Raw genomic sequence first — 21723 nt, 5'->3', positions numbered from 1 at the left:
CTGCTATTGGATTACATTTTCTTCTTATATCTTCCATATTTGCAAAATTTGTAGAAAATTAAAGATCAATAGCTATGTCATCAATAAATTGTTTAAATTACAAGTTTTTGTAGTTTAAAATTATGCATAAAATATAAGTTTATATATGATATAGTAAATGATATCCGATTGATACAAAATTTGACATGTGTATTAAGAGTATAAAGAATATTCAATTCAATAGTTAAATTTTCAAAATATGTAGTAATATTTATTTTCTTGAGTAAAATTGTAGTCTTAACCTATAAACAATTTTGTAACTAAACTTTATTTGATTATTATTTGAACTAAAATATTATGAGATAATTTAAATTAGTATAACTCTTGGTCGGACAAAAATGTTATCTTAGTACTAGAACGACCTAGAAGTACGTGCTACTTTATTTTAAACATTATCGGTAAGAAGTATCATACTGAATAAGTTTTATCTCTAGGAAGGTGTGGTGAATGAAATATATATTCTAGCAAGTATCTTAATCATCATTAGATTAAGGGTCTATTTTCTTTTCATCTTTTATTTATTTATTACCAAAAGAATATAGTAAAAAATGTTTGGTATTTGTAGGCCAATTCAGAAACTAAATGAGACTCACTTTAGTATATATATATATATATAGATGAGAGTAGCCGGGACCAGAAATGTTTCAGACTGAGAAGGCACTTTTTGGTCATCTGATTGGGAGGTTGTTTTGTCAACCTCCTTTATAAAGTGATTATAGCAAAGTCCCATTCAAACCTAGACTACTCCTTCACCAAGATATGTATAAAACTCAAACCACACTAGGAGATAGATAAGTATAAACTAGAAGTCTTAGAAAAAAACAAAGGAACCTCTAGAAAGCTTTCTGTCAAAGCCTTAATTCCTTCTTTCCCCATGTCTGATGAACCTAGAGACCTTTACTACCATGACCTATTCCAAGACAATCAGCACCTTGCCAGTGGGACTGGCATGTACAATCAAAAGCCCCCTACCATTGCTGGTTCATCAGCTTACAATTCCCAAGGATTTGATCCCTCTTATATGAGCTTCACTGAGTGTCTACAAGGACCCATGGACTACAATTCATTGGCAAGTGCTTTTGGATTGTCACCTTCATCCTCTGAAGTATTTTCTTCAGTGGAAGGCAACCCAAAGCCGATAGATGTTGGAGATTTAGGTGGTGGTGGTGGTAATGAGAATCTGGTGACTCAAAACTCCTCCATCTCTTCCTCTTCAACTGAGGCTGGTGTAGAAGAAGATTCAGACAAGAGTAAGAAAGATGGGCAGCCAAAGGAATCAGAAGATGGAGGGGAAAGCTCTAAGAAAGTGTAAGTTTTTTGGATCTTATCTATGGTTAAATATTTTCACATATAGCTAGGATGGTGCAATTAATATTGATGGTTAAATCAACAGGGGAAAGGCAAAGAAGAAAGGAGAGAAAAAACAAAGAGAGCCACGGTTTGCCTTTATGACCAAGAGTGAGGTTGATCATCTGGAAGATGGATATAGATGGAGAAAATATGGACAAAAGGCTGTCAAGAATAGCCCTTATCCAAGGTAGGTTTATCATTTTCTTGCACCCAACTGTAAAGACCTGTTGGAAGCCATAATTTTTCATACAACTTGGTTAATGGTCATGCTTGTATATCTGTAGGAACAACATCCCCTCCATTTTAAGTCAAATAATAGAGACAACAATTTTATGATTAAGATTTTATTTTTATGTTTCTTCTGAAAATTTATTTATTTATTTTTATTTTTACGATCCTGATAGCGTATTATTTAAAATTTTAATGGATATATTTTTAGATTTATAATATGCTTAGCTGCTTCCATTAAGTCTTTAATACTCCTTTTGATACATGAGAAAACAAATGGAACTTGAAATTTTATTAAAAAGATGATGTTTGACTATGTTGTCTTAAGATTCCAAGTTTCCTCCTTTTCCTACTACTTCGCCACAAAAGTGGATTTTATTTTTTTGGTACCACGTAACTTCCTTAATAGAAAAGTAAACGAAAACCTTACATTGTTGTCAGATTCTGAGTCTTTTTTTTGGTTTGCTTTTTCATCTTTTTGAGCAACCAAAAGGATCATGATAACTCTCTTTCTATGTCTTCAAGAACATGAATTTTTGGCAATTCCAATGCATGCAGGAGCTATTACCGGTGCACTACCCAGAAATGCACGGTCAAGAAACGTGTGGAGAGGTCATTTCAAGACCCATCTACCGTGATTACAACATATGAAGGTCAGCACAACCACCCAATACCCGCAACACTTAGAGGAAATGCGGCTGCAATGTTCCCACCTTCCATGTTCACACCACAGATAAGGGGACCAATTTTTCCTCAAGACTTCTTTGTTCAAATGCCTCAAATGGGTAGCCAAGGTGGTGCAAACTCCATTTATTCGCAGAACCTTATGAATAATCCTCACCAGCAGTATCAACTTCCTGACTATGGACTATTACAAGACATAATACCTTCTATGTTCCTTAAACAAGAGCCATGAAACTCTCTCTCTCTCATTGTACATATACTCACTAGTTAGTTTCATCTTCCTGACTTCCTTGAGTAGCTATATTTTTCTTCACTTCTTAATATGGATGAGAAGTTCTCACTTAAATTTGAATATATGCATCTTTTCTCTAACAGTATATGGATATATCTCATATGATGATAGATCTATATAATGAGAAAAATGATGCCTATATCAGATGTATAAGAGAATTGTCGGGTAAGAAAAATCTTATTTCACCTGTCCAATTTAGAAGTGAAGTTGAATATTTAGATTGAATGTAATTTTGCTTGAATTACCACTATGGGAAATGTATGGAAGAAGATGAGGTTAGTAGTGTAGTGAAGTAGTGGGGTTTCAAAATTAGACATGCTTGTACTACATATTCAGTCCCAGTCGGAGCATGTATCTCCTTCATGAGGATTTTCAAATAGGAGAGCTTTTCCTCCATTGTCCTTAGATCAATTTATCACAATTGATAAAAAGGATTTTTATTGCCTTTGAATTTTCAGAGTTTGTATGACTTTATTTTCTTATATGCTAATAAAGATGCTTCGAGAAGAGCTCTGTGGAAAAATAGAAAAGATTTTGGTCATCTTGTCAAGTTCAAATCACAACTTAGTTATGGGCTTCTTGTCCACTGGAGTTACAAACAGACGATGCAGGAATGATAGACTTCATGTTTCTATCTTCAACGTTACGTTTGAATTTCTCACATGAAATAAAATGTCGGCACACTATTTAACCAAAAAAGGGGGCAAGTCAAATAGAAAACGGTCAAGAATAATATTTCAAGAAAGGGATATTAAGTCTTAAATATGTATTTGATCGAAAAAAAAAGTCTTAAATATGTATTTACTCATCTTCAAAAAATTAATTTCGAACTAGGCCACTGGTTTCAAGCCATACATATTATGAAGGTTTTTGGTTAGATGCATATATTGAATATTTAAGATACTTTCTCTTTTTACCTTGTAAATTTGGCTGGTGATGATTGATGTAAATCAATGTAGAGTAAAGATTTCAAAATTGGCTTGTTTCATCTTTTAATTACTTTTTTTCATCAAATATTTTCTTGATATTGGAACATATAATGAATAAATAATTTAAAAAAAGAAAGAAAGGAAAAGAGACTATATAGTTTGACGATTTGGTTTTATGGGTGACAATTTATGGGGTTAATGGTACCTGCCCCATCCAATCCCATTGTAGATTTGAGATGCAAATGAACCTTGTTTGGGTTGGGTTTAAGGTAAGAATTTCACTTTGTTTGGGTAGACCCATGAATTTATATTTTATTTCATCGAAGGAATCCTACCATTGAGATTGAAGGCCATTATAAATCTATTATGCACCTTTTTTTTCCTCCCATTTTGTCTCCATAACTTATGTGATGTATTCAACACATTTCTTATTACCACAAAATATGAAGTACCAATGTTGGAACAAAGAATGAATGAAACAGTTCCACAAGACATCCGATTATCCGAAGAATCCGAACATGCATGTCCAAGAACGATAAGTGCAGTCTAAAGCATTAAAAATAATCCTTTAAGAAAGGAAGACAAATAAAATCCTTCACTTTTGCTTCCTCATGAATCCTACATAGATATTGTTTATGTGTTTTAACTTTTGAGCCATTATTCTCAGAACCTAACAAAATTCTGAACACCTATATATGCTATGCTATAAAAAATTGAGCTTAGATATGTGCCGGGAGCATCAAGTAATTGCCTAAATTTATAGGGCTAAAGTGTTCAATCAATCAAGCTTGACCCATGTTTAGGCGCATCTAGGTGCACTGATAGGCCTGAATTTGCCAACATTATGCTTTTTGGAATAGAATATAGAAGAATGCAATAGTACTCGTACACATGAATAATAAACATGGTACTATTGAAGAGTCGTCTAGAACAAGAGAACTGCAGAAACGTGTTTTTTCAACTTCCCCATGATTTAGTACATCTCCATACTTCTCATTTGATGATGGTGACAACTCTGCAACCTTTATTTATTTATTTTTTAAAGAAAAATTAATAATAAAAATAATTACATATTACCATAACGTAATTTGAGTCATTTATACTTTTGTCCACGTTATGGTTTTAAACGTATCACTTTTCCTATATGAAATTAATTATGTATTACAAAGTAAAAATCCAAGCTTGTGTCTACCATTAAAATACAAAAAAGCATTACAAAATACATAACCAAAAATCAAAATCTGGCCCCTCTCTCTTTCTTCACAGTATTCAATCACTTAAATTTTAATAAAATTTATCTAATGGAGCTGTAGGTAAGACATTAAAATGCATCAACCTTGTAACTGTTTTTCTTAAGAACTTGGTAGTAGAATTTTATTTTATTTTTTACGTGTGATGATGTCTGAAATCTCAGTAGATCACCCAGCCTACACACACACACACACACAAGGCATGAAACAGAACACTCGCAACAAGAGGCTTGAAAGCTTCAATATTCCTCAAAGTCTAGAATGCTTCAACATTTGGGCTATCAAAACATTCCTCAAAGTCCAAAACAAACTTCAAAATTCTTCACACCGTCAGAGGCTTGTGGTCCAGGGCCCAAGGCTTCCTCTCTCTTGAGCTGTCATTGCATCACTATTTGGACGAGTCTTTCTACTTTCATTTCGTAGGCTATGTCTAGTTCAGTGGAAGGGGAGGGATGAGAAGAGAAAGGAAAAGGGAAGGGAAAGGAAAAAGAGTAGGGGAAAGAAAGTACTTGCTCGAGTGTGTTTGAATAGATAGAGGAAGAGAAATGAAAGATGTGAGGTATTTATAACTTTATCATTTTAAATTATAAATTAATAAAGATATAAATATCATTTCACAAAAATAGTCAATACTTTTTAAGGGTATAAAAGTAATTTTAGGAGAAAAAAAATAATGAAGTCCAAAAAAACATTTTCCCTCCCATTCTTCCTCTACTTTTTTTCATTTCTAACCAAACAAAGGAAAGTCATTCCTTTCTTTTCTTTTCCTTCATCTTCCATTAAACCAAAAAAATCTTAATTTCTTCACACAAGAGTGGGTAGGAATTCCCTTTAGCTTTGCAAGATTGTGCTATTTCGTAGTGTCCCTTAAAAAGTGTCTAAACCTTTGATTTTGTATCGCTAGATTGCGCCCTCTACGACGTTTGGGCAGAACCTTTTCCTTTATTGGATCTTGCAGTGAGCACCCTCAGTTTATTTAAGAAGGTAATGGCTTTAAGAGAAACGGAAAAAATTGGGTGAGTCGTTCAAATGAGCTTTACCCCTCAATTGCTTACATTCATGACATAAAGATTCAGTTTGTAGGCAATGTTCCCACAAAATACTATAATGTACATTATGCATTTCTTAATGCCTTATTCATTTGACGAAAAACTTCCATTTAATTTCTCAGACATCTTAGAACTAATTTCCTTAATCACGTCCCATAATTCAAAAATGCTGCTTAAGGCCATGAAGAAGTTTTTGGAAAGGAAAGAAAATGAAACTCTAAAGCCTTCAAAATACACTCCTTATGTAGCTGTGAGTTGGGCTCTTTGGAATGGAAATGAATTTTGTTTCTATTTAGACATCCCGTAAGTACCACAGGTTGTATGAGGCTTGTGAAAGAACATCTTAATTGGGGTAAAAAAACAGAGCTCAAAGCGGAGGTTCTTCGTGGGATAAAGGAGATTGGAAGTGTACTCTATTGGGTGGGACTTCTTGATACTGTGTTGGTTAGTTTCTTAAACTCTTCATGGCAATAACTATTTCTATAGATTTCAAACTGAAGTATATTCAGTAAATAGAAATGGGAATACTGTGCTTTTTTCCCTTCTTATTGCTAATCTAACATTTTTTAGGATGTTGACAGATTTGATACCAAGGTCCAAATATATAAGTGCAGTCTAAAGCATTAAAAATAATCCTTTAAGAAAGGAAGACAAATAAAATCCTTCACTTTTGCTTCCTCATGAATCCTACATAGATATTGTTTATGTGTTTTAACTTTTGAGCCATTATTCTCAGAACCTAACAAAATTCTGAACACCTATATATGCTATGCTATAAAAAATTGAGCTTAGATATGTGCCGGGAGCATCAAGTAATTGCCTAAATTTATAGGGCTAAAGTGTTCAATCAATCAAGCTTGACCCATGTTTAGGCGCATCTAGGTGCACTGATAGGCCTGAATTTGCCAACATTATGCTTTTTGGAATAGAATATAGAAGAATGCAATAGTACTCGTACACATGAATAATAAACATGGTACTATTGAAGAGTCGTCTAGAACAAGAGAACTGCAGAAACGTGTTTTTTCAACTTCCCCATGATTTAGTACATCTCCATACTTCTCATTTGATGATGGTGACAACTCTGCAACCTTTATTTATTTATTTTTTAAAGAAAAATTAATAATAAAAATAATTACATATTACCATAACGTAATTTGAGTCATTTATACTTTTGTCCACGTTATGGTTTTAAACGTATCACTTTTCCTATATGAAATTAATTATGTATTACAAAGTAAAAATCCAAGCTTGTGTCTACCATTAAAATACAAAAAAGCATTACAAAATACATAACCAAAAATCAAAATCTGGCCCCTCTCTCTTTCTTCACAGTATTCAATCACTTAAATTTTAATAAAATTTATCTAATGGAGCTGTAGGTAAGACATTAAAATGCATCAACCTTGTAACTGTTTTTCTTAAGAACTTGGTAGTAGAATTTTATTTTATTTTTTACGTGTGATGATGTCTGAAATCTCAGTAGATCACCCAGCCTACACACACACACACACACACACACACACAAAGCATGAAACAGAACACTCGCAACAAGAGGCTTGAAAGCTTCAGGCCCTGTTTGGTTGTGCATTTTAAACAACATTTTTTAGTTTTTAAACAGCATTTCACGCATTTCAACACACTTTTTCACCCACACGTATTTCAAATAACAATAAACAACAATTTTCAAACTACTCTACCAAACACCCCCTCAATATTCCTCAAAGTCTAGAATGCTTCAACATTTGGGCTATCAAAACATTCCTCAAAGTCCAAAACAAACTTCAAAATTCTTCACACCGTCAGAGGCTTGTGGTCCAGGGCCCAAGGCTTCCTCTCTCTTGAGCTGTCATTGCATCACTATTTGGACGAGTCTTTCTACTTTCATTTCGTAGGCTATGTCTAGTTCAGTGGAAGGGGAGGGATGAGAAGAGAAAGGAAAAGGGAAGGGAAAGGAAAAAGAGTAGGGGAAAGAAAGTACTTGCTCGAGTGTGTTTGAATAGATAGAGGAAGAGAAATGAAAGATGTGAGGTATTTATAACTTTATCATTTTAAATTATAAATTAATAAAGATATAAATATCATTTCACAAAAATAGTCAATACTTTTTAAGGGTATAAAAGTAATTTTAGGAGAAAAAAAATAATGAAGTCCAAAAAAACATTTTCCCTCCCATTCTTCCTCTACTTTTTTTCATTTCTAACCAAACAAAGGAAAGTCATTCCTTTCTTTTCTTTTCCTTCATCTTCCATTAAACCAAAAAAATCTTAATTTCTTCACACAAGAGTGGGTAGGAATTCCCTTTAGCTTTGCAAGATTGTGCTATTTCGTAGTGTCCCTTAAAAAGTGTCTAAACCTTTGATTTTGTATCGCTAGATTGCGCCCTCTACGACGTTTGGGCAGAACCTTTTCCTTTATTGGATCTTGCAGTGAGCACCCTCAGTTTATTTAAGAAGGTAATGGCTTTAAGAGAAACGGAAAAAATTGGGTGAGTCGTTCAAATGAGCTTTACCCCTCAATTGCTTACATTCATGACATAAAGATTCAGTTTGTAGGCAATGTTCCCACAAAATACTATAATGTACATTATGCATTTCTTAATGCCTTATTCATTTGACGAAAAACTTCCATTTAATTTCTCAGACATCTTAGAACTAATTTCCTTAATCACGTCCCATAATTCAAAAATGCTGCTTAAGGCCATGAAGAAGTTTTTGGAAAGGAAAGAAAATGAAACTCTAAAGCCTTCAAAATACACTCCTTATGTAGCTGTGAGTTGGGCTCTTTGGAATGGAAATGAATTTTGTTTCTATTTAGACATCCCGTAAGTACCACAGGTTGTATGAGGCTTGTGAAAGAACATCTTAATTGGGGTAAAAAAACAGAGCTCAAAGCGGAGGTTCTTCGTGGGATAAAGGAGATTGGAAGTGTACTCTATTGGGTGGGACTTCTTGATACTGTGTTGGTTAGTTTCTTAAACTCTTCATGGCAATAACTATTTCTATAGATTTCAAACTGAAGTATATTCAGTAAATAGAAATGGGAATACTGTGCTTTTTTCCCTTCTTATTGCTAATCTAACATTTTTTAGGATGTTGACAGATTTGATACCAAGGTCCAAATATCAAATACCAGATTTGAAAACATAATAGAAATGAGAAGAAAAGATAAGCAACTGCAATCCTTATTTGGATCACAATCTCAATCTAAATCACAATCACATTCAAGACAATATATTCAATGGAATATGGAAATGGACTTTAAGTTTTTGATAAGTCTTTCAAAAGATGATGATAAAAAGGTATTGAGGTCCAAAATATCACAAGTAATGTGTTAAGGCCCAAAATATTACAAATTTAAGGAAAAGAACCCATTTGGGCCTTCAAAGAAGGGACAAGATCAATCAAGGTACACTTAAGATAAGCGAGAGGAGGTCTAAATCCATGAATGGGCAAGCTTGAGGCCTTAGAAAATAAAGAAAAAGGATAGCCCAGCCCTTGTGAAGAAAACTTGCTCAGGAGCCCATAAAGGGACTAGACCAGGATACGTGGAGATTCCCAGAAGCTCGGGATCCTCGAGATATGTAGAAAGAAGTTAGCTGGGATTAGGAAAACTCAATGGAGCATGCTCATAGACACAAAGAACGAATGTGGATGTGTCCCATCAGTCGCCTATGGTTCAGAAAAAGGCTGATGGCTTAAGAATTAGTACTTCAAAAGAAAAAACCTAATACCTCGGGGAATGTAGGATAGTGGACCATGAAGAAAGGTGGCTGAGGATCTTTCAACCTAACAAAGAAGAATCTGCCCATTTAAAGAAAATGGCAAAAGGTGAAGCAGTTGAAAAGGTGGATCTGAAAAGTAGCATCTAAGAGCTTCGGAAAAAGGGAATTAAAAGTTAGCCCCTAGGACCTCCCAAAAGGGGAAGGTCAGCTGGGACTTTTAGGGGGGAAACCTCAAAGGGGAAAATAATGAGAAAATAAGGAAGAGACCAGCCACCAATGTTATTGACACAACATTAGTTCTGGTACCTAGGGTAATAAATGAAGGAAATCAGTGGTACTCCAAAAACTCTAGGGAGGCACTATAAAAGGGAATAAAGTCAATAGCAAAAACCAGTCAGTAATAGTGAATGAGAGTGAAAAGATCCTTTAGAAAACTCCTTTAGAATTCAAAAAAGGGAAAATGAGGGAAAACTTCGTGAGGGATATTGAGATAGATACTAGAGAATACACTTGGATTTAAAGGGATTCAAACCTCAAAAGTCTTAGAAGCCTCAAAAAGTTATCTAAGTTTGTGACTTTTGAACTTATTTGGACCTTGTAACACATCCCAGTGGAAAGAGGATCTAATGTATTTAAATTACCTTTTACTGTTCCTTTACTATACAATATGTATATATTCTGTATGTATGGATGTGTATGTGTTGTAGGATCCATGTTTTGTGCATAACCTTGCTCGTAATCAGCCCAATATAGTTGCGGTGAACCAAGCCCAGTCTACCAAACCACAAGCATAAGGCCTAGGATCCTGTTAGGACATATGTGTTTCACATGTTAGGAACATATGTCACTATTTTATGTAATTGACTAATCCTTTAATAAAATGCACTTTACTTGTAATTAATTAGATCTAGGATGTGTTTGATGTTTCAAGAAACCTTATTTTAAGTTCAAGTGTTAAAGTCATGCAAGTCTGTCTAAGATTCAAGTCAAAAAGTGCTGTTTATTAAAACTCGATAGCTAGCTCGATAGCTAGCATCTATCGAGTGTTGAAGAGCTGTTCCAGCTCGTGGCTAGAAAGCAGCTCGACAGATAGGTATCTATCGAGGTTTATGAAACTCAGAATTTCCTATTTGTTTTTCATCCAATCCGTGATTGTATGTTTGGGCTTTCTTTTTTCACAATCCTAGACATATAAGGATTATTTTAGGGCTATCAAAGGTGACACAAGTTGCACAAATGTGGAGAAAAGTTTTGTTCAAGCAAATTGTGGCCAGAAACAGAATTTTCCATAGTTCATCTTTCTTGTGAAGAAGCTGTTCTGTTTGTACACCGTTAGGTTTTGTGACCAAGGAACTTCTTGATCTTCATTGTATGATGAATTGAAGAACTTTGCAACCAATAACCTTCTCTAGTTGGTGATTGAAGTCTCTTGCTAGGATCCGCGCAATTGGTTAGTCGTGTATTGGGAGCTGAGCATTACAAGGAGGGGTTGTTACTATAGAACAAGTCTAATTGGGTATTGGGATAAGGGTTCAACTGTAGGTTGGTATAAGGTATTATGATTCCTTTACTTGTAACCGTTTGTTGTGATAATAGTAGATTTTCGGGAGTGGTGACCTTAAAATCACCCAGTGGAGTTTTTGCCGTGTAGGTTTTCCCCATTTGTAAACAAATCACCGTGTCAATTTAATTTCCCCTGCATACTTAGTCTAATTGGTGATTTGTTTGTGCTATCACGCGTTTGCATGTTAATTTGATTAATTAATAAACTTGGCTAATTAATCAATTAATTTCATCTCAAGGGGTCAATATGTTTTTGACCTATCAGATCCCTATCTCTACTTAGGCCTGTGTACTGTAAAAAAAAAAAAAAAAAGGAACCCACAAAAGGATTGGATACAACTTCTACTTAGTCCTTATTAATTTGGTTTTTTGGAAGTTGTGTGAAAGGTACATATTTTGGGTATTTAATTTGTCTCTCTTGATATATAAATTTTTAGTTGTTAATAACTTTGGAATAATTTTTTAGTTTGAGATATTGAATGTTATGAAATTAAAACCCATGCATTTGGGTGTCCTCTCTAGTTGATATAAAACATTTTAGTTGTCAATAGTTGGCAAGATATTTTTTTAGTTGGCTATGACTAAAAATTTTTTGTCATCATCTTGTCAATTGGATTATCAATATTACCCAATGTATTTAAAATTAAAATGTAGAATGATTAAGAAAAATTATAATTAAAAATATATTTTATTGATTTTAAATCCAAATCCAAATCCAAATGTTGCCATCCAAACACAGCCTAAATGATTTCTTGGGAGGTTTTGAGAACTTTTGCAGAAATGTGTCCAAGGCTTTCCCAAAAATGGACTTCTTAGGAATAAAAGCCTATGAAGAGGGAGAGTCTACATTGGGTGGTGAGCTTATGTGAGATGATGAGGGGGCTAAGGATGACAAGGAGACCCAGTATGATGCATAGTCCTAGTCTTCACTTTTATTTTCTATTGGATGTAACTTTAAGACTATCTCCTTTTTTATGCATGCTCTTTGTTTTCATGCTTGTATATAATGATGTAGGAAACCTAAGTTTGGCCCATAGGCCATAATCCTTATCTTGGTAAACTTGGGAGGATAGGAACGAGGCGAAGGTCCTCATCTTAGGTGAATAGATACTTAGGGCTAAGGTCCTTGTCTGTTGTTTGTTGGTACCCCCTTTGTTAAGATTAAACCCTCCCAAATCCCCCCTTGAACTTTGAATTTCTTCTCATCTTTTTATTAACACTCCATTTTGCAACTCGCATTTAACCTCACATGGAGGGTAAAAATGTAATTTCACCTTAAAAATATGCATCTTAATTGTGACCACTAGATCCTTAATTTCATTTCATCAAAGTGATCTTGATGTTGTAAAGATCAAATTTTTTGGTCATAAGCCTTAATTGGATTATTAGATTGAAAGTTATCATCAAATTAAGTTTTAATAGTTGAGATGCACTATCACAAATTGAGTCCAACTATATGTAATTATGAACGATTAATTCCAATTGGTTATAATTATAATCAATTTGAAATTAATGGTGTGTAATAATTTGATTGGTTAGGACTATAGCTTATGGTAAGGTTGCGCAAACTTGATTAATTAGATAATCAAACTTTAATTATTCAATAAGTAATTTGTGTAATTATATTTTTAATTTGAGTAAATTTGGGACTGATTAATTTGAAATGGAAGTAATTGGAGCATATTAATGTTAATTGGAAACTAATTTGAGGCCAATTAATGTTAATTATGCTGAAAATATTTTCCAACAGATGACCTATGTTCACCATTTTGTTGATATCTCTTAGAATATTTTGAATTTGTGAGTGAGGTTAATTTTACCAAGAACAAGACATCTGGGGCTTCACTATGAGTACTAGAATGAAGCAATTTATTTCATAATTGAGAAAGATATGTTTTTTTTTTTAAGTTAGCTCTGAGAATTATTACAGAAGCTCGGGAAAAACTGAGGTTTTAGTTGTTTTCCTTGCTCATCACTTCCACCATCAACTCTCATTAAAGTCCCCTCCATTCATATTTTCTTCACCACTACTATATAAACTCCCAATCTCTTCCATTCCAAGGGAGAAATATCATTTCTTTTCCCCTCTCAAGTTCTAGTGAAGTAGAGTTAGAGCCCGTTTGTTTAGGTGTATTGAGAGACAAAAAGGGGCATTTAGCAAATCGTGAAAATCTTGATATGTTTGGCTAGGCAAAATTTGTGGGATTGTGTTTTTGAATCAGTAGATTTTCGCGTTTCAGGAAAGGCAATTGTGAATTCATGTAATATGGCTCCAAACCGGACACATTCTAGTAACTCTTCCATTATAGTGAGAATGTGTCTCTCTCTAGATTGGTTGCATCTATTCTTGGCAGCCAAACTCCATCATTTAACTTCTTCGGCATCAGACCACGCCTAAAAAAGAAGATGAAAAAACTGTTTAGATTTGAATTAATATGGCTGAAGGATCACCAATGTGAAGAGGTGGTTAGAAATGCATGGGAGGAAGGACAAGCTACTAGGTTCGAATATGTGCTTAGGGTTTGTTTAGATAAGTGCCGGGCAAGGTTAGAAGCATGGAATAAATCTGATTTGGGCACGTGGGCAGGAAGGTTGTTGAATTACAGAAGTGACTTGAATGGCTTGAGATCCAACCATCAAATCTAGATATTGCATAATCCATGCGAAAAACAAGGGTAGAACTGAATTGTTGGCTTGAAAAAGAAGATGAGATGTGGCGTCAACGAGCCAAATTGAATTGGTTCAAAGAAGGAGACAGGAACATGAGTTTTTTTTCATGCCAAAGCTTCAGCCAGGTATAAAAAGAATCTCATTGAAGGGTTGACGGATACAAATGGAGTGTGGCAAGAAGAGGAGCATAAGATAGAGGAGATTGTGGTGGAGTACTACAAGAATCTATTCACTTCTAGCAATCCAACTGAATTCACTGAATTACTGAATGCAATAAATCCGAAAGTCACCCAACAAATGAACCAGATGCTACTTGAGGACTTCATAGCAAAGGAGGTGAGATATGCACTAAAGCAAATGTATCCTCTGAAAGCGCCTGGCCCTGATGGAATGCCCCCACTCTTTTTCCAGCATTTCTGGCCAACATATGGGGGTAGAGGTGACTACTACGGTACTTGATTTCCTAAACCTTGGTGTTTTCCCACCCAATTTTAATGACACACACATTGTCCTCATTCCCAAAATAAAGGAGCCGAAACTAGTTACTGATTTTAGGCCTATTAGCTTATGTAATGTGGTGTACAAAATTGCATCAAAAACTATAGCTAATAGACTAAAAAAGATCATTCCTATGATAATTAGTGAAACACAAAGTGCTTTTGTGCATGATAGACTTATTATTGATAATATTCTTATAGCATTTGAAACCATGCATCATATAAGCAAAAAAGAAAAAAAGAAAAAGAGGGAAGGGTGGGAGAGATGGCCTTAAAACTTGATATAAGTAAAGCCTATGATAGGGTGGAATGGAAATGCCTAGATAAAATCATAGAGAAGTTGAGCTTTGATGTAACGTGGAGGGGATTAATTATGCAGTGTGTCACATCTATAACTTATGCTATAAAATTTAATGGGAGCCCAAGGGGGCATATTGTACCATTAAGGGGTGTTAAGGAGGTCCCTTATCATCTTATCTCTTTCTTTTATGTGCAAAGGGTTTGTCAACATTGATAAAAAAATTCAGTATGGGAAGGAAATATGGAAGGACTTGCTTTATGTCGTGGAGGACCAAAGCTATCACATCTTTTCTTTGCCAACGACAGCCTATTATTTTGCAAGGCCTCTATTTTGGAATGCAACTCACTACAACGAGTTTTGCAAGTATATGAGCAAGCTTCTGGTCAACAACTGAATAAGACTGAAACGGCATTATTATTCAGCAAGAATACACCAAGAGAGGTCCTAGAAGAGATAAAAAAATAGATTTGGTGCACAAGTCATAAAACAACATGAGAAGTACCTTGGCCTACCTTCTCTTGTGGGAAGAGATAAGAGGAATACTTTCACTAGTATTAAAGAGAAACTTGGAAAGAAATTGGTAGGATGGAAGGAAAAGATGCTATCAAAAGCTGGAAAGAAAGTGCTAATTAAAGTAGTTGCTCAAGCAATTCCAACATACAAAATGAGTTGCTTCAAGCTACCAGACTCCTTATGTAAAGAGCTCACAAGCATGATCCGAAATTTTTGGTGGGGCCAAAAGAATGATGAGAAGAAAATTGCATGGCTTAGTTGGGACAAGTTATGTGAGCCAAAGTCATGTGGTGGCATGGTTTTTAAGAAGTTAAAACAATTCAATCTTGCCCTCCTAGCGAATTGAGGGTGGCGGCTTCAAACTGACCATAATTCTCTTGTTTATCGAGTACTAAAGGCCTAGTATTTTCCAAGGTGTGACTTCATCCATGCTACTCTAAAAAATAATTCCTCATATACTTGGCGAAGCATAATGGCGGCTCAATCACTTGTGAAAGAAGGGATGAGATGGAGGGTGGGAAACAGTATGAACATAAAGATTTGGGAGGATAAATGGCTTCCTACAGGCCCTACATATAAGATTCAATCACCACGCCTATTTTTACAGTCAGATACAAGAGTGGGAGAGCTGATAAATAAGGTCAATGGCTGCTGGAAAATGGAGGTCCTTAACTCACATTTTACCCACATGAGGCAGAGGTGATTAAAGGAATTCCTCTAAGCACTCAATTTGCCAAACGATAAAATGGTAAGGGCTGCTTCCTCACATGGTTGCTTTACTGTGCGCAGTGCATATACCCTTGCCGAGAAGCTAGCACAACCGGTGCACTTTGGGTCCAGCTCGGACAGTAGCCAAGTCCGCCGTTTCTAGAGGAAAATATGGGACCTCCCCGTGCCCCATAAAATTAGGCACTTTACTTGGAGATCATGTAGGGAGTTGCTGCCAACAAAGGCCAATCTCAAACGAAGGAAAGTCCTACAGGATTCAATCTATGACATTTGTAAATTGGAGGAGACTCCGACCCATGTGCTAAGGAATTGCGAGATTGCCAGAGAGACATGGGCATGCACAAAGGTGTCAACCCCTGCGGGTGTTTCAGATGGGTGGTCTTTCCAAGACATACTATGGCATATGTTAATTCTGGACAAAGTGGAGGAAGCACGGGTTGCTATGGTGGTCACCGTTGCGTGGGCCTTGTGGTGCAATAGGAAAGTGTTAAGGACTGGGGGAAAATAGAAGTCAGGGAGGGAGATGGTTCACTGGGCAGCAATTTACCTGGCAGAGTACACCAAAGCAATAGAGTCACTAGGCCTGTCTGCACCTACGGAGGTGTTGAGAAGCTTGTGGGAGCCACCACCGGGAAATTGGTACAAAGTTAACATCGACGGAGCACTCTTGACAGAACACAAATCAGCAAGGGTAGGCGTGAATATTAGGGACAGCGAAGGCAGGGTTGAGGCAGCTCTGAGCAAAATATTTGAGATACCGTTGGGTGCATTGGAAGCAGAGGCAAAAGCATTCGAAACCGGTCTGCTCTTTGACAAGGATATTGGTGTCCGTGAGATCATTTTGGAAGGCGACTCCATGATCATGTATTGAGCTCTAAATTGACTTTCCAATCCACCATTATTCGTGGAACCACTCATAGCTGGCATGCTCACACTATGTAAAGAATTTCACCAAGTCAAATTCATAAACCAGCTCACCTACTAGCCAAACATGCTCAAAGCGTTGTTGATTTCACCGCATGGATTGAAGAGAACCCCTGCTTCATTGAGTATGCTCTTATTCATGATCTATTTTCTTTCTCGTAATATTAATAAAGTTGCAGTATCCCTTATCAAAAAAAGAAAAAAAGTGTCCAACAGAAAAAAAAAATAATAATAATAATATAATTGCTCTTTGCAATAGTTAATAAATGGCATCTGCTATAGAAAGTTCAAACTTGTATAACATACACCACCCAGAAACTTTGTGAGTTTATTATTTACACCATTTTAAAGATATGAATCTTTATTTCAAATTACCTTTATTAAGTTTAACTTCTACGTAAATTTATCATCCATATCATATCTTATACTATTCATCTCCTTGATGAATAATCAAATCAATTATTTCCTACTTAATAAAAAAAAGGGAACTATTATTATTTAATTTTCTCAAAAAAAAAAAAAAAAAAAAAACCTTAATCTTATACAATAATTATTTCCTACTTAATAAAAAAAAAGGGAACTATTATAATTTAATCTTCTCAAAAAAAAAAAAAAAAAACCTTAATCTTATACAACATACTAAACTCGACCACTTTGTATCACTCTACTTAATAACATGATAAGTAGATGAATGACACTATCTTTTATTATTGAGGTATCCAATTATAGGTACCCTTTCTAAAAGCTTCAGAAATATAATCTCCGACCAACTTCTTGAACGCTCACTCTTTATTTTCACTAGATAATTCTAATATTATACGCACAAAAAACCCTTAAACATATTTATATACATATAAAAAATTAAACATGTCCATGATAAATTTTTTAGTAAGTAAATACGATTTCCATACTAAAATTTAATTTAAACTTCATCCCTTTCTATATGTAGATCCAGAATTATAAGGAGTATAGTTGAGAAAAATGGAGTTGAAATAGGAATTTTCTCGTTCAAAGACTAACCTAAACATATTTCCACACACGTATGCAACAATAGGGGTACAAACATAACAATTTTTTTGCTTCAATCTCTACTAGGTCTCCCCATCTTGAAACTTCTTTCCAAATAATAATATGATTCATTCCAATATTATGTTGATTCATTCAAAACTATCCTTATTATCTCTTTGCTAAAAGACATTGGTGAGAATGCAGGGATCTTGGCCGCTTACCTGGCCGAGATATATTCACCGAGAAAGTTGGTCTATTTTAATATGTAGTAAGATTATCTTCTTTGTTGGTTCTTTATGCAACGTTGAAAGGGATTTTACCGAGCAGAATGTGGATAGGAAAGATGGTAGTTTTGTTGTCGGCTGCAGGTGAAACAAAAATTAAGGTTGTGTCAAGGAATTCAAGCCTTAGAGCCTTTCGAAGAATAGCAACTAACAGTCGTCTTCACTTCAAGCACCGATATTTCATCCTCGTCCTCATCAATCAAATTGCTCCTTTTCCTGTCCTTATTCCCGTTTATAATTACTCTGATATCACTTCCTGCTTGTGCACTGAAACTCTGACTGTGAGCGGAAACAACCTATTGAGATTTGCCGTTTTGTATTTTTGAATTGTTGCTTCTTGGTACCCATGTTTTATGGAATCCTTGAGCTGCCTTTTCTTTCTATCAGATGCATGTTCATGCATGTTCTTTGTCTTCGTGCTTGTAAATAATGATGTAGGAACCTAAGTTTGGTCTATAGGCCATAATCCTCATCTAGGTAACTTGGGACAATAGGAACGAGGCCAAGGTCCTGGTCCTCGCCTTAGGTGAACAAAGACATGGGGCCAAGGTCATTGTCTGTTGTTTGTTGGTACCCCCTTTGTCAAGATCAAATCTTCTCAATCACCCCTTTAAGTTTGAATTTCTTCTCATCTTATTTATATGCAAAATATCTTCTTGAATTAAAATAATCTTTTTTTTTTTTCAAACTATTAATGTGTAGAACATTTCAGTATTCTTTCGAGGTTTTATTCATAACTTTCTCATTTTAATCTGAATCTATAAACATCACAACCTGAGATAAAAGTTCAAAAACAATTAATCGTATTTATAAACATGTAAAGTCTTAAACATGTTTATAATATGTAAGCAATAATATTTACATTGTGTAAACACAATTTTCATACCAAATTTTGATTCAAACTTCATTCAATCTCATATGGTAGATCCAAAATCATAAGGAGTAGAATTAAGAGAGAGAAAAAAAAATTAAGAATTGAAATAGGGGATTTTCCCCCTAAGAGTATATTAAATATATTTTCACACATAGTAATGAGTACAAATATAGCAAAGATTGTCTACAATATCGTAAAAGTTCTTTCCAAATCAAAATTTTTTTTTTTTTTCAAATATGAACATATGTCAAAATATAAAACATAACCAAATTGCAAACAAAACAGTGATAAAAATCTTTTGATTCTTTTCCATGATTAAAATAATATATATATATATGCGTGTGTGTGTGTGTGTGTCTATATAATATAATAATATAAAAGCGAAACATTTGACTTTTTTTTTGACCACTCCTTATTGTGTGCCGCGTGGCTACATAAATTTATGCCACGTATACAATTAAAAACACTAAATAGTTGTACATTTTCATTTTACCTATTAACCTTATGCATTTTATGTAGGGGAAGATTTAAAATAAATAAAATAAATTTAATGGCTCTCACATGAATGAAAATGATTACGTGGGTGATCATGTTAACAAAATAGAATTGATAGCAAAAGAATTAGCGGATGCGGGCCATGAATTGTCTTACAAGACGCAAGTGACTATAATCCTAGATAGTTTTTCACAATCATGGGATCATGTTATCATGTTATCACAACACTCACTCATAGTGGTAAAGACATTACTATAATATCTGTTAAGGTCATATTTTCTACATAATTGGTTAATCTTTTAATAAAATGCACTTTATTTATAATTGAGTAAATCTAAGTTAGGTTTAATAGACGTATGTTGTTCAAACATATCAAGTGGTATCATTAAAGACATGAAGATTGATCCATGAAACAAGTGAAGAAAAGCTATTTCATTAAGTTTCGACAGAAGCTCGATAGATACTGCTATCGAAAATTAATGAAGAAGCTCGATACAAGCTCGACAAAAGCTCGATCTATAGAGATCTACGATTTCAAAATTTCCAGATATGAAATTCTACACATGATGACTTGTTTGATTAGGGTTTCTTTTCTCACAACCTTAGTCACATATTAGGCTTATTTTAAAAGTCATTAAGTACGGAAACAGAGACCTAGAACTCATATACTCTGTGTGAAGCTACTACGTTTGTATGCCTTAAGGATTTGTAACCAAGTGCTTCTTGATCTCATCATTTATGAAGTGAAGAACTTTGCAGCCAACAACAATCATTCAAGTTGTTGGAGTTAGTCACGTATTGGGATTTGTGCAAAGGAGTAAGTCATTGATTGGAGATTTGTGCAAGAAATGAAAGAAAGTATTAAGATACTAGGGGGCTAGCTTAGGTGTGTTGGCTTAATAGTGTGTTTGATGTGCCAACAACTAGCTCGACAGCTAGTGTGTGTGATATGCCTAACAGCTAGATTAGTAGTGTGTGTATATGTGTGACGTGCCTAACAGTGTGATGAGGTGTGCCTATTGTGGTGATGAGGCACGCGTGCAGTGGTGCTTTACAGAGGCGTGTGCAATTAAGTGAGCTATTAGTGACAGTTAGTTAGGAAACTATTAGAGATAGTTACAAATAGTTACAATTGCTAGTTACTGAGATTTTAAGTGATTGTAATTGTATATAAGCCCAATTTTGGAATAATAAATATAAGCTTGGAATTACTCAGTTAATCTCTTTTTCTTATTCTGACTCTGTTTGGAGGTGGTCCCCTCGAAGTGACCAATATCTCTTCTTCCCCATCTCTTTATTCTTCTCAGTACTTCCTTCCATCTTTTCCTCTACTTTTCTAGTACTTTCTTCCATATTTCAGCTCGTAATAATTGGTATCAAAGCCCTCTTTCCCGTGACCATGACTAAAACCTGTTCTACAGCCTACATCAATGAATCCATTACATCCTTACGTACTACCATAGACCACCATGCCCACTCTCTTCAAGAAATCACTAAGAAATTGAATGCTAATACCCAACAATTGAATGCCATCAGTGTAGCTTTACAGAAGTTAACGGAGGCTGAAGAGAAGAGACAACAACCATCATCTCCTAAAACACCATCGTCCCAAGCTATGTTTTTGCCATTACAAAGTTTGGCTAAAAGTGTGAGACTTGAATTTCCAAGATTCAGAGGAGATGATCCAGCAACTTGGGTATAAAAGGCTAACCAATATTTCAATTTCTATCATGTCCCACTGAGTGAGAGGCTTTTGATGCCTTCTTTTCATATGGATGGTGAGGCTCTAGCATGTTTCCAAGATTGTGAAGCATCTGGGGGTATTTGTGGCTTGGGAGAGTTTTGTGGAGGCTCTGTTAATCAGGTTTGGTTCGTCTGCCTATGAAGATCCTATGGAGGCTTGGACAAGGTTGAGACAGACCAGTAATGTAATTAATTACAAAGCCCAATTCAGAGCTCTCTCTAACAGAATTAGAGATTTGTCTGAAAATCACAAATTGAGCTGTTTCCTCAATGGCCTTAGAGATGAAATTAGATTGCCTGTAAAAATGCTTAATCCAAAAGCTCTCAATGTGACTTTTGGTTTGGCTAAGATTCAAAAGGAATATGTGATGAGTAGTAACAAATTCTAAAATCATCCTCACTAGAAAATTGAGGTTTTTCCTCAGTGGCCTTAGAGATGAAATTAGATTGCCTGTAAAAGTGCTTAATCCAAAACTCTCAATGTGGCTTTTGGTTTGGCTAAGATTCAAAAGGAATATGTGATGAGTAGTAAGAAATTTCTAAAATCATCCTTACTAGAAGTGACTAAACCTTCAGT

The 21723-nt window shown here is 35.0% G+C and overlaps 1 protein-coding gene across 1 annotated transcript; it reads left to right on the top strand.

Moving 5' to 3' along the window:
• The first annotated feature begins 674 nt into the window (after window positions 1–674).
• On the top strand, window positions 675–3044 carry LOC111998523 (WRKY transcription factor 28). The gene is made up of 3 exons (XM_024030620.2): window positions 675–1347; window positions 1433–1576; window positions 2176–3044. The coding sequence occupies exons 1-3, from the start codon at window positions 914–916 to the stop codon at window positions 2531–2533; spliced, it is 936 nt and encodes a 311-aa protein (XP_023886388.1). The 5' UTR covers window positions 675–913; the 3' UTR covers window positions 2534–3044.
• Window positions 3045–21723: the final 18679 nt, after the last annotated feature.

The sequence above is a fragment of the Quercus suber genome, unplaced genomic scaffold (genome assembly GCF_002906115.3).
Source record: "Quercus suber isolate HL8 unplaced genomic scaffold, Cork oak 2.0 scaffold_398, whole genome shotgun sequence".
NCBI lineage: Eukaryota > Viridiplantae > Streptophyta > Magnoliopsida > Fagales > Fagaceae > Quercus > Quercus suber.
Note: the sequence above shows the minus strand (reverse complement) of the source record. Positions and strands in the feature narration are given on the sequence as shown.